This window comes from Apis florea, unplaced genomic scaffold, assembly GCF_048593485.1.
Source record: "Apis florea isolate Af1SG1 unplaced genomic scaffold, ASM4859348v1 contig_1794_pilon, whole genome shotgun sequence".
Taxonomy (NCBI): domain Eukaryota; kingdom Metazoa; phylum Arthropoda; class Insecta; order Hymenoptera; family Apidae; genus Apis; species Apis florea.
The window spans coordinates 1,120,897-1,134,913 of record NW_028256482.1 but is presented as its reverse complement, the minus strand read 5'-3'; the positions used below and the strand labels follow the sequence as shown (position 1 = coordinate 1,134,913).

Genomic DNA, 14,017 nt, shown 5'->3' with positions numbered 1-14,017 from the left:
TTGAAAATGAGATTCAATATAATTAGATCAATGATCGTCAATTGTCAAAGTATTTCAAGAATTAAAGATAAAATTGATACAATCTCTTTTAACCTATCCTTTAAAAGATGAAAAATTTATTCTGGATATAAATGCATCAAGTTTTGCATCGAAGCAATTTTATCCCAGGAGAAGAAGAAGAAAAAGAAGACAGAGTCATCGTCTTCTCAAATATATTGGAAAAAGCAATTATTGTATTGAACAAATTAAACAGAACGTTTATAAGAGTATAATTTTGAAATTCAACATCAAGAAAGTAAATAATAATAAAATAAATAATAATAAGGAAATCAAAAACAAATTCATTATGGAAGTGAAGAAAATCTTTTCCCTGTGTTTTGGATGAGATGTAAAGTTTAAAATTTAAAAGAGTGGCAACTGATTTAAGAAGATGAAGGAATAAGATTTATTTAAAAAAAAAAAAAACAGAAAACGAAAAACCAATTGGTAAGATATAGATTTATACTATTGAAAAATGTGGGATTCTTTAGAATTATAAAATAATTATAAAGAGGATTGTTATTTCGAAAATAGAAATTGAAAAATAGCAAAAAAAATGACTTGATTGCTGGTACATCGAAACAAGATCTCAAAAATTTTAAAGGATTGCTATAATTCATTGGAGTGAATAAAATTAGCAAAAATCGATAAGATATAGAAGATTAGTTTCGATATTATAATATTTGTCGAATGAAGAAAAGAGCGGGGACGTTGAAGATTTATAATGTTGGATCATTTGAGAGAGTAGCACTTTACATATTGGATCCATTTCCAAAATCCCAAACCAGAAAAAATTTATGTTCGTGATGGACTATTTTTCAAAATAGCCAGAAATAATACCAATACCGAATCAATAAGCATTTATAATTGTCAAGATTCTACTCGAACGTGTCATAAGTCGAATATCGAATATTTTAGAGATTTCGAATTAAGAATTTTTCAAAAATTAATGAAATTGCTTGGAATCAAAAAGATGAGAATGACTATAGCCTCAGTCATGGGCTGGCAGAATGTTTAATTAAAATATCTCACTACAATACTTGACGATGTTTGTTGAAGAAAATCAACATGATTAGGATTTCGTTATTTCTCTTAGCTTATAGCACTTCAAGGCATGAATTAATATAAATGTTTTCAGCTGTAATTATATATGGTCAAGTGCATTTGCCCATACATTTATGCAGAGAAATTTCTCCTAACCTAAAAAGAAGTCACAATATACATCGAAGAAATAAAAAAAAGATTCGCCAATAAAGAAATTAAAATTAAAAATCTTCTTCGATGAAAATAAAAAGGTGATATGACAGCCATGTTTATGTCATTGAATTTAGTTATGTTCAGGAGAGAAGGTAATCAAGAGAAATGAACCAAGAAAATAAAATAAACTATATTTAAAATAAAATATAACTTATTGCATTCAACGAGAATAAGATGTGAAATTATTCACATTAATCGATTAGCGAAATATGAAATTTGAAAATGAGAAAAAAAAAACTTTTATGAAACAGTTCTCATCTAAGAAGAAGATTAGAGTGTATATTAAAATAGATTTCTCATTATCGATGATGATTTCTTTTCGAACTTATTTCGTTGAATGATTTCGTTTCGTGGAAGAAAGGCTTCTTTTGGATTCTTTTGCGAATGTGTCTTTTTGAACTCGAGAAAGTTGCAACTCCCAATTAACATGTGACGATCTAATAGCGGAGTAAAAACGATGGATGTCGGTTTCCACGATAAAAAAATGGGCTGAAATTCATTTTAAGAAGAATGATGAAATTCTTCTAATGTAAAAGGCATCCCTCTGAAGTCCAAGAAGAATTCAAGAAAAAAAGACCGAAGGCAGAGGATGCAAGTAGAGGACGAGAATGCAGATTCAGTAAATCTAAAGAAAGAAAGCAATATTACTCAGGATTTTGGCATGCTTTTTCTTCGAGACGGAGGATAAATATCGCGGTTTTTGTTGTCTAAAGAAGACTAGGCAATAATAAAATATATAAACGCATAATAAAAATTTATAAATCTCTTTTTCAAATAGAAATATCCAGTAATAACAAAGTTTAAATTAAATTACGTCGATCAAGATGTCTGTCTTTTTTTTTTTTTTTTTTTTTTGGAGGGAATAATAAGCATGATAGCTGTAATGTAAAACATCATAGCCAATCATATGAATCGCGGCACGGAAGATGGCAATTTTAATTGTCATTAAATATATTAATAAAATAAAAGTCTGATATCAGTCATGGATGTGTTGTCCTCTGTTTCTCTCGAGATTATTGTATTTTATAATGGACGAGTTTGAAAATAAATCCATATTGATATTAAATTATAAATAGTATATAGTAATAAATAATAAAATAAATAAAAATTAAAATAATAAATAATAATAATAAAAAATGTAAATAAAGTTACTATGGAAAAACGAATGACAGGTGAACATAACAATATGATTATTTTGTACGAAGAGAATCACGATAAAAATTGCAGAGACAATTTTCAAATCAATACTTCGTCGCAGTGGAAAATTTCCATGAGTATTGATCAGATTTCTGCTAGACTTCTTTGTAGGAAACTTTAAAAAACTAAAGTACAATTTAATATTTATTTATGATACAAAAAAATATCAAAAAAAAATTCAATAAAACATGGGGTAAAATCTTGATTAAGAAATAGATTACGTTGTTTTATTGAAGAAATATCAATTTACTTTAGTTTCCAAATAGTATCTAATATTAAAAATAATTTGGTTAACTATTAGAATTAGAATTATATGAAAATCAATGTATTTTAATTAAGAATTTGATATTCTATCGATTTATAATACAAAAAAAATCAAAGATCAAATAAAAAAAATCAAATAAAATTTTTGAAGTGTTTCATAAAAAAAGCACATACATTATAATATATATCCTTCGAAGCTTAAATTCTTACAATTTTCATAACAGTCTAATAATTATTCATGGTGATTAGAACTATTTAACTGTTTTTATTATTTTGGCATTGAACTTATTAATTTAATATCTAACTAAAATTTTGTTTCTTTATTGTTTTGTTTCTCTTTGATAAAAAAATGTTTAAATTATTTTTTTTTTTATTTTCTTTATATCAGAATGATTTAATATCTTTATGTATTTGTATTGGGATTTTATGTCTCAAAAAATATTTTATCATTGATAAATTTTATATATTGTTGCATTTAATCAAAAATTTTAGCTAAATTAAATTTTAATTTAAACGTTAAACGTTAAACAAAGACTATATATATATATATATATACAAATATGTAAAAATTCACTAATCATTTTTATTATAAATGTGAAGAAAAAATGGGAAGAATTTGTGAAATCAATAAAAATAATAATTTTCAAGTGATTTCTCAAAAAATTTATTGGTTTTTTATTTATTATTAGAAGTTAAGAGTAGCATGAAAAAATTTGATTTTATATTTTATTCCAATATACATATAATCTATTATTTAATTAATTCATTTATTTTTTCTTTATTTTAATATTATTATAAATGTCAATATTATAATTAATATTAATAAATGTTATAAAAGAAAAAAATTTACATCAGTTAATAATAGCAATTCAATAATAATTTATTTAATTTAATATTTAATTTAATCTGATGTAACAAAAATTAATAAAATATGATGTTATACAGTCATTAATATTTCACCATTTAATAATAATGATAGAAATAGTATAGTATAGTTACATATTATATACAGAATGTTAAAAAGAAAAGGATTCCAAGATTTGAAAGCTTATAGTACTCATCAAGAGAAGCAATAAAAAGATTCTAATCAATATAGATCCTGTAATCAATATAAATCAATTTTCATCATTGACCAATATTCGTAAATTGTATTAAAAGTAAATCATAGAATTATATTAAAATAAATAAGCAATTCTTTTTATATTCTGAATTCATGTAAATTACTTCTTCTAATCAATAATTAATTAATCATTATTCAAATTAAAAGTAATGAAAAAGTATGATTTAAATATCTAATTGGTGTATGTTTCCTTGAAAAGGGAAATAAATCATTCCATCTCTTTATTTATATTAATTGTATTTAAAATATCCTAATTCCCTTTTCATATTGAAAAAAGAATATTTTAAAGTTTATTATTAAGTTTATTACAAAGAAAATTAAAAACTTAATTATTATTTTTAAATCATATACAATTTTTATTAAATAATTATGTATCTTTTTTAAGATTAATTTAAGATTTTATTATGATTAATTTCTTATTACTTATTAATTTTTAATTATTTATTATTTATTAGTTAATTATTTTAAATATTAAATTTTAAATATAATATTTTAAATATTAATTTAAATATTAAATATAATATATACATGTTCAAAAACATTTAAAAAAATGATTCTGTGCTACACTTTCTATAAATATAAAATTTCTATTAATTTGCTTTTTCATAAATTTATGAAAATGTATCTTAATTTTAAATAATACGAACATTTTCTAAAATTATATTTTACATTGTTTTAGATTTATTAACAGATGTAATAGAAAACCGATTAGATACATCAACTTTAATATCAGAGGTAAGATATACTTTTTTTTATATCTTTTTAATATATGCTCAAGATATTAACAAAAATGAAAGAAGTTTATATAGATAAATGATAGACGCAGATTTATTATATGTTTACGGAATAAAACTTGAATAAAATAAAATAAAGTGTTATAAATTCAAAATAAGTTGCTTTCTCAGAATTTCTTTTAATAATTATATAAAGAAAATAATTTTTTTTTAATTTTTTGAAATTATTGTTAAAAGAAGGAGGAAATATCGCTAATATTTTTTTAAGTAGAAAATAATATTAATTTTATTAGAATAGATTTTATCAAATCGAATAACATTTATTTAAACTATTTTCTTTTTATGCTGTATAGGACAATATCATTCGATAGGAATAAAAGGAATAAAAGAAATGAAAAATTTGATGAAACATCGAAAAAGAAAATACACAATTGTGTATTACTTCTTTTTTTTTTTTATTAAATATTACTAATTTTTTTAATTAGTAATATATTATTTTGTCATTAAAATATAAATATTTTTAAAAAAATCAAAAACCAATTCTCCAATATTTTTAATGAAAATAGAAAATTAATTTCTTATTCATATATTTTTTATTAAAATGAGAAATTCAAAGATCCTGTGCTTTTCAAAGATCTCATTCAAGGCATATAATTTTCTCGAGGCTAGAATTTTCCAGATATTCGATCGAGAGTAAACAATTTTGAAATGACTTTGAGAGAATATATTTGCCTGCGCAACTGTTGTAATTGGAGTAAACCAACTACAAAAAAGAGAAGCCACTAACTTCGACTAAATACAATACCATACAAATCTAGAAGTTTATTTTAGATTAAGCAGTTCTCGTTTTGATCTCATCACAGAACAGTTCTCGTTTCATATAAATCATCTTAAATCAATTCGTCGTAAGATTGAACAACAAATAATTATCCACGAGATTTATTCTAATTTTTTATTTTTTGTCAAATATATTATTATATGAATTATAATAATAATGAATATAAATATTATATAATAGGAACAAAATTTCTATCACGTCAATCATCAGAATGATTCAAAACTATTGAATGCATAGTTAAAAAAAGTTTAATTGTTTTTATAGTTTTTACAGATAAGAGACTTCTTTCATTCAAATTCTTATCTTAAAAATTTGATGAGAGCAAATTTTGGATATTCTACTAATAGTTAACATTCTGAATCTATGTTTATGTCAATTCGCTCTTTATTTCATTCTAATTAAATATTCTTCTCTTCGCGATTTTTTTTATAAATTTGATAGATTCAGACAATAATGAAAATACGTGGCTTGAGGCAATTAATTGTATTAATTATGTATTAATTAATTTGATTTGATAATTTATGATCATTTTCTTATTCATAGTATGAATGATATAGTGATAATAAGATATTTCATTCATAATCGAAAAGATGATATACAACTACTATAACTTTTACAAGTAGTTCATATTTTCAAATCAATCATCTGTTTTCATAAAAAAAATATACATTCTTCATCATATTGTGCATTAAATAATTAATTAATTATTTATTTTTATTTTAGAAGTTAGAAGTTTATTTGAGAAGAAGAAATTAAAAAATAACTGTAAAGTATATTTATTATATTTATTATTAAATATTTTTTAATTGTTACAGTCCATACATCTGGAAGCAGGTCCATTAACAGTGTTTGGTATATGTTTTATTTTATGTTGTATAATACCTGGAATAGAACTATGGCTTGCATGTCGTCCATTAAAGGAAGATTACAAACCATCTCAACATCCTGGTATACTTACATTTTCCCTTGCATTTTTCATCTGCATACTTGGGTATGAATTCTTATAAACATCTTCTTAATTATTAAATTTTTGTGTTTTACAATTTACAATATAAAACACAATAAATCTCTTAGATCCAATATGCTTTGAAGTATTAAATATTAACAGCCAGACAGCTGATAATGTTTATAATTATTTTGATTAATAAATAATTATTGAATATAAAAAATTGCAAATATTTATTATGTAATGTAACTGTGTTATTCATTATATGTAATATGAAATACATACAAAAATACATACATATAGAATACATAGATTATATATATATATATTATTCTTAAATTACAATAAGATTCTTTTAGCAATATAAAAAAAGCATTAAATATATAAAATTATTTTGAATACATCAAATTTGAAGGAATATTATTTTTAAATATTTAGTACTTATTTTTTTTTATTATAAAAATAATTCTATTATAATTTAAAATTATAAACAAAAATATACAACAAAAATATAATAAATATTTACAAATTTTTATTTTTTAAACAATTATTTATTGAGCAAAATAATTATAAAAGAATAATAAGCTCACAATTTTATTTGATATTATATATGATGATTTAAATATATTTTTCTAACAATAAGTATTAAAAATATTTGAAAAAATTAAATGACTTCTTAATTGATATTGATAAATACATAAGTGCGTAATGAGATTCATAATAATAAATAAATAACAATCACATATGCATACGTATAAGTAATATTTAATATATTTTGAACAACTTTTATTAATATCTCTTTTTGTTACATTAATAAGTATCCAAAATTAAAATTTTATATTTATAATTCTCCTTCCTTCACCAAATTCCTCAGAATTTTGTTTCATTATGATGATAGGATCATTGTATTATAATCATATTGACAAAACTAATTAATTAAATTTTTTGATAATAATGATTCAATACATATTGTTTATTTGTAGAAACTATAATCTTTTATCAAAATTCTCTGTGATAAAAAAAAAAGATTAAAAACCAATCTAAAAAGATTCGACATGCTTATTTTTCACGAAATAAGATATGGCCCTTAATTTTTAATTTTTAATAATTAAGAAAATACATTATATGCCGAAAATGAGTATTCTAGGTTAGATTTGCCGTGATAATTATAATATTTCGAAGATTTGAGAAAAATATTTAAATATATTTGTGTCTTCATCACGACCTTATTCAAATTTTTTTGTCTATTGTTTAATAAACTCAAAATCAAGGAAATCATTAAAATTTATTATGCGAAAATTCTATTCTTCCTTGGTCAATCTTAAAACCAACGGATTTGATTCAATTACGTTTGCATTTTAGAATTTTTCCAAAAATTGGATTCGTGAATTCATTAAAACAAAATATGCGACTTCTTGTTTTTGTGTATGATATCATTAATCAATTGTTCATACTTAATATATTTATATGTAGGCTAATGGAGTAACATTTTCTATTACTTTTATTTATTTTAATTTTTTATTGTATCTCTGATGACATTATAGTTATCTTATTAATTAATTAATTAACATGCTGCCATGAATTAAAAAAAAATATTGAAAAAGTTTCTACAGTTTCATCTATCAAATATTATTGGCTTTTCTCGAAGCAAGGAATGAATTATTCTGAAAATAAAAATCGAAAATTAATAAAATATCCACATGGATACAATGACAATAGTTGGACATTTTAAAATCAAAACTTTATCAAGACTATATCGTAATTGCATTTCGTCGATAAAATGTAAAAGATTGATATTCGATGATATTTTTTTGCAAAAAAGAGATTACACAAGAAAAGAACAGAAAGTTTGAAAATTTGAATACTATTCGAAACATTATTGCTTGATTAATGGATCTTGAATAAATGGATCAGTATAGGCTGGTTGTGATTGATTATTTCACGTAATACCAAATCAATAAAGAATCATAATCGTTCAAATTCTTCTTGTCACAAAGTATGTCTGGAAAGTTATTTCGATCAAGGACAAAATTTTAAGAAACTTCAAAGATTAATAAGATTGTTTGAAATCGAGTAAATGAAAACAATTTTACTCAGATGGACTACTTACTCAGATAGAACATTTAAAGAGGATATTGCAGTAATATTTTATTATACATATAATATTTATATTAATTTAACAATATTTGTTAAGAAAGTCAACATAATTGAGATGATTGAATGATTTTCATTTTTTATAAATATATATATATATATATATATATATAAATAAATAGAATTTGAATTTACTCATAAAATTATGAAATGGATTCTCTCCTAATAAAAAATGTTACAATCAAGCATAAAAAATGTTACATCAAGCATATAAAAAAAGGAAAGAAAACAAAAAGAAAGCAAAAAGAAAATGGTAAATTATAATCAGATTGAGAAGATTCATATATAATTATATATATGAATATATAACACATGATAAAACAATTTATAGAATTCAAAGATCAAAGTTCAAAATTATAAATCATAATTATGATGAAAAAAAATACAGAAACCATTTCATTTTGAAGAATTGCTGGAATCCGGTTCATTTTAAGAGGAATGATAATATTCTTCTGATATAAAAGAAATTCCTCAGGTGCACTTTGAGAGATTTTTTTTTTTTTGAAATCCAAAAAGATGTTAAGAAAGAAATATAGAAAAATCAAGTGAAGAGCGAAAATACAAATTCGATAGCTTCAACAAAGGAAACAATATTACAAAATAATGATACCTTGTTCAGAATTCTAACATAATTTTCTTTTTTGAGACGAATACTGTCGGGAAAAAAAAATATATTGACAAATCTCTTTTTCAAATACGAGTATCGATATTTCGATGAAATGAAAGTGAATGAATCGAAATTTCTGTATTACTTGAAATTGAAATTGGCGTTCAAAATATTATGTAAAACGATTTGCTTTGTTTATAAATTAAAATTACTATACTGAAGTTGTTTTTTCCAAAAGAAAGGAAATAATGTTATGAATGTTGAAAATCACAATGTCGAAGACAAAGAAAGTGACAAAATCAATAATGTCAAAAATATCAATTTAATAAGAATCGTTGCTGAAACCAAACGAATATATCCATTCGTTTTATGCAATTATAAATATTGTAAATAATTGTAAAATAAAATAAAATTATAGGAAGATAATTTTCTCATACTCGTACAATATTGATGTCAAAAGTGGGATTCAGGGAAAAAGAGAAAAGGGATTCTTTCTGTAGAGAAGAAGAAGAAGCAAGGAAATAAGAAAAGTCAATTTAGAAAGAAAATTTAATCTAAAATAGTTATTGATATTATTCATTAAATCTATTGAGAGCAATTATAAATAATCGAAAATAGATCTTGGCATGACGAAATCAGAAACTGAAAATGTTTTCTCAGTTTGTGGAAAAAAGCTACGTAATTATGACATACCAATACAATATAAAAATTTTTTTATTTCTCATAATATTTGTAGGCTAATTATTGTAATATAATTTTGCATTCAAGTAGTTAAAATAACTACTGTTAACTGTTAACTGAATAAGCTGGACATATTATAGATGTATTAATATTATATTAAAACAATTAATAATTTCGAAAAAATTTCAGCTTCCAGTATGAGATGATTATTCTAACATAACTTCATAAATGAGAATAATTTTTATGAATATTCAAATTATAACTTTTCTATTATGTAGCATATAGAAATTGTTAACAAAGTGAGGAAGGTAGATAATCCTTTTTGCCCTTTTATGCTATCTCGCGAAACTTCTTTTCAGCAGGGAACTTAGATCCCTCTTAAGAATTAATTTTCTTGAGAAACATAAATGTTGATTAGATTTTTCGATCAGAAAAATGTTCATTGATGGAAGAGAAATTATTTTCAAAGAGAAAAAAAATTCAAGAATGAAGAAAAACTCAAGAAAGAGGATAAGAAGAAAGAACACGAGAAAAAGAAAAAATTCTTGATTATTTACAAGAATTTTATAAATATTATTTGATAATAATATGTTTAATAATGCTATCTAGCTATCACTAGAAGAAATAATATATTTATTATTTTGACTTGCAGACTGTAAATATATCGTATCATAAAACATACTATATATAATTTAACAAAGATCAAATGATAGAAATATTTATGTTTTATGAAAAAAATTAAATTTAAATTAAACACTTATAAAAAAATGATTTTTACAAATATTGATACAAATACTCTTCAGTTTTTCGAAAATCTATGCAATCTTCTTATTTGATAAATAATAATATATTAAATAATTACAGATTTTGCAACAAACAATAGCATGAAATATATCTAAACGCAAATTTTTTAAGAAATCTGATCTAAAACGCAGCATATAGAAAATTATTAAACGTGATTTTAACAGATCTCATATAGAAAATTTGATTTATTTCCAGTTTTTATTTTCTTAAAATTTCGTATCTTTCTTTTTATTTCTAACGCTAAATTTCTAAATTTCTATTATTTCTTTGAAAAAAAAATACAAGTAAAGATTCGAAAAAACTTTGTAAAAATTTCTGAAAAATTATTAATAGTCATTATCTTCCTCGATCTTCATCGCAGAGATCTTTGAATCCTTATCAGATTGCAAACTCTGAAATTTATAAGATAAATTCTGTTGAAGAAGAACGAAAAAATATTTAATTTCAAAATTAAAAAAGATTATATATCATCTAAACGTTAATTAAAGTAAATTTCAAATCTCAAACATTAAATTTTCGATTTTAAAAAAAGCAAGTACATCGAAATCAATATAAATTACCATGAATATAAATTCACAATGAATTCGTGTATATATTTTCTTGAAATTTATTCAGGAAACAGAATATACAACATACTTATACAAAATAATTGATATGCGCTATAAAAATGTTGCAAATAGAATTTATATTAAGATGTGTAAAAATAAAAACATATGTTTAATAACAATGAAAATAACAACGATAATAATAACTTTTTAATCCGAACTTATGCAAACATTGGCAAATTTTTTCCAATAATGGCACTCAGTAGATTTATTTCCATTCACATTATTTTATTAATTATTTCAATAAATATTCAAAATACTGATGTAAAAAATATTGATATTTTCTTGTATTTTTTTTCATAAATCCAGAATTATAATATATTCATACATGATTATTTTTTATGTATATATATATGTTAGAATCTTCTATTAATTTTGATTAAGCAACTGTCTCAACAATTTCTTTCTTATTCGAAAGATCACTGATGTGGGAAAAATCAATAATTAATTTCAGTTGAAATGATTTTATATTTGATATTCTGTTCGTTCAAAATAATTTTGAATGCTTTTAATTTAAATTGATTTTGATTTTTACAAGATAGTTATATGTATTTTAAATTCTGATTTAAACTATTCGATTGTATTTTGCAATTCTAATTTATATTTTAAATTTTTCCGTTTTTTTTTCTGTAAGAAAATTTTTAAAAACTTCAATCTGCACTTCAATGTATTCTCAAAACAATTTGGAAAAGAGACTAAATTATTCTATGAGAAGGAAGGCCAATGATGAAGACAAAATTTAATAGTTGAAATTAGCAATAAAATTACTTCGATAAATTACTTTAATACTTTATTGTTCAAAATATAATAATAACACAACAATAGTATCAAATGGTCAAAATTATATAAAATTCATAATTATTATATCAATTACAATAAATATAATTACTTAAAGTAACTTTATTCGAAATTTTTAACTAGTTACTTTTTCAACGAATTTAGAAATTCTAAAATTTATGTATTTGCTGTTGAGGCATAAAAACAATAATAATTAAAAGATTTGAAAATATTTTGTATAATTTTAGTTAAAATTTTTTTTATTAAATCTTTATTTACTGTAAGGAATCTCATACTCAACTGGATATTGGTGAAAACGAACATTATAATTATGAACATTATAATTATGTTCATAATTTATCATTTTTTAAAAATAACAATCCTATCGAATTATGATTTTAATATTTGTTAATAAATTTATCTTATCATTTTATCCATATTTTTTAACTTACTTTTAGATTGGGAATGATTATAATGATTATATGCAATGAAACAATGTCTTCAAGCGTAGAAAAATTTCCAGTCGTGGTTGAAGCTGCTTTGCAAGATCTAAATGATTATCATAGTAGTACAACTATTCAATTACGCAAATATCTTTTAAGAAGTCTAGATGTCGCAAGCGAAGCAATCTTTGCAGACTTAGATAGTAAGTAGAATATTCTTTTCTTAGTAGCAATTGAGTTTATTAATATATTTGAAAAATAATGGAATTTATCGCTTCTAAAATTCTTCAAATGATATTTATCAATAATTTTGTATAAAATATGATTCGAAATATATTTATTAATAATTGATTTCTTTGACTCTGAAATATATTGTCAGGAATAAAATTTTGAACAACTTTTTCTTATATATATATATGTGCGAAAATATTTTTGAAATTAAATATTAAAATATTATATTTTGGAAATTTAGAATAACTTTAAGTTAATTATAATACAGATTTAAGTTGTGTTTCAATTAAGTTTGTATTATAGTTTTTTAGAATTTCATTTGAAAACAACGAAAAAAAATTTAAATATTTATATTATCAACAATATATTAAAATAAATCTTAATCGAGCATTCATAGCTTCATTAAATTATATCATTAAAGTTTCATTGAACTATAAGTAATAATAACAAGGAATTAATGGAAATTCGAAAAATGTATTTTTTTTTATCATTTACTTATAAAAATGCCAAATTAAAAATTTTTTATTAAATATTATTTTCAAAATGCGAAAAATTAAGCAGCTTTCTTTTTTTTTCTCTTTTTAATCTAGAAAAAAATGTTCTAAACTTTTAAAACTTTACAAGAGCAAATAAGAATGCGAGTAAATTGGTCAACAATTATTTAATTTTTATTATAAACTTATATGCAAAGTCCTGGAGATATTGCTCGAGTTTTCACTCAAAAAAAAATGAAAAAAAAAATGGAATTTTTTTTTCAAAAAAGATATTTTTTTATACTAAATTCACAAGTTATGATTGATCAATTAACGTTGATATTTTATTTTTATGAGCAGGAGAAAATAAAGAAGTCGTTATATTTAAATGTCAGTGATATATTCACTAAAATACCTCATATCTAGTTTGATGACCATTATTTTCAGAAGCGCATTAACATTATAATGGAAAGTTAAAATATGATGTTTATATCATCATTCATAAAAACTGTTTTTATTATTGTTATCATTGATATTACCATTTACAATTCTTCTTTTTATCTCTCTCTTCTTGTTTTTATTTATTGGTCATAATAATACGCGTAAAGATTCTCAATTTATCCTTCGATCGACTCGTAAGCTTGACATTATCGACCTTAATGATAGCCTTCCTAATTAATTTTATTCTGAATTTATTTCGATTGTACTATTTCTTCAATGTTATTGTATTACTAAATATTTCTTCAATATTTTTATCGATCCTTTGTTGATAATAGTAACATGAATATGTAATTTATAAGAGTCTCTGATTAATTTCTTCATTTTTAAAATTCAAAAGAAGTAGAAA

The 14,017-nt window shown here is 21.9% G+C and overlaps 1 protein-coding gene across 2 annotated transcripts in view; it reads left to right on the top strand.

Moving 5' to 3' along the window:
- The window catches only part of prom (prominin), a 59,841-nt gene that overhangs the window by 26,309 nt on the left and 19,515 nt on the right, over nt 1-14,017 (top strand). For both annotated transcript variants that reach the window (XM_086912691.1, XM_086912696.1), the window contains 3 exons: nt 4,557-4,612; nt 6,265-6,440; nt 12,482-12,669. In XM_086912691.1, the coding sequence (XP_086768817.1) occupies nt 4,557-4,612; nt 6,265-6,440; nt 12,482-12,669 (420 nt within the window). The remainder of the gene's footprint in view (nt 1-4,556; nt 4,613-6,264; nt 6,441-12,481; nt 12,670-14,017) is intronic.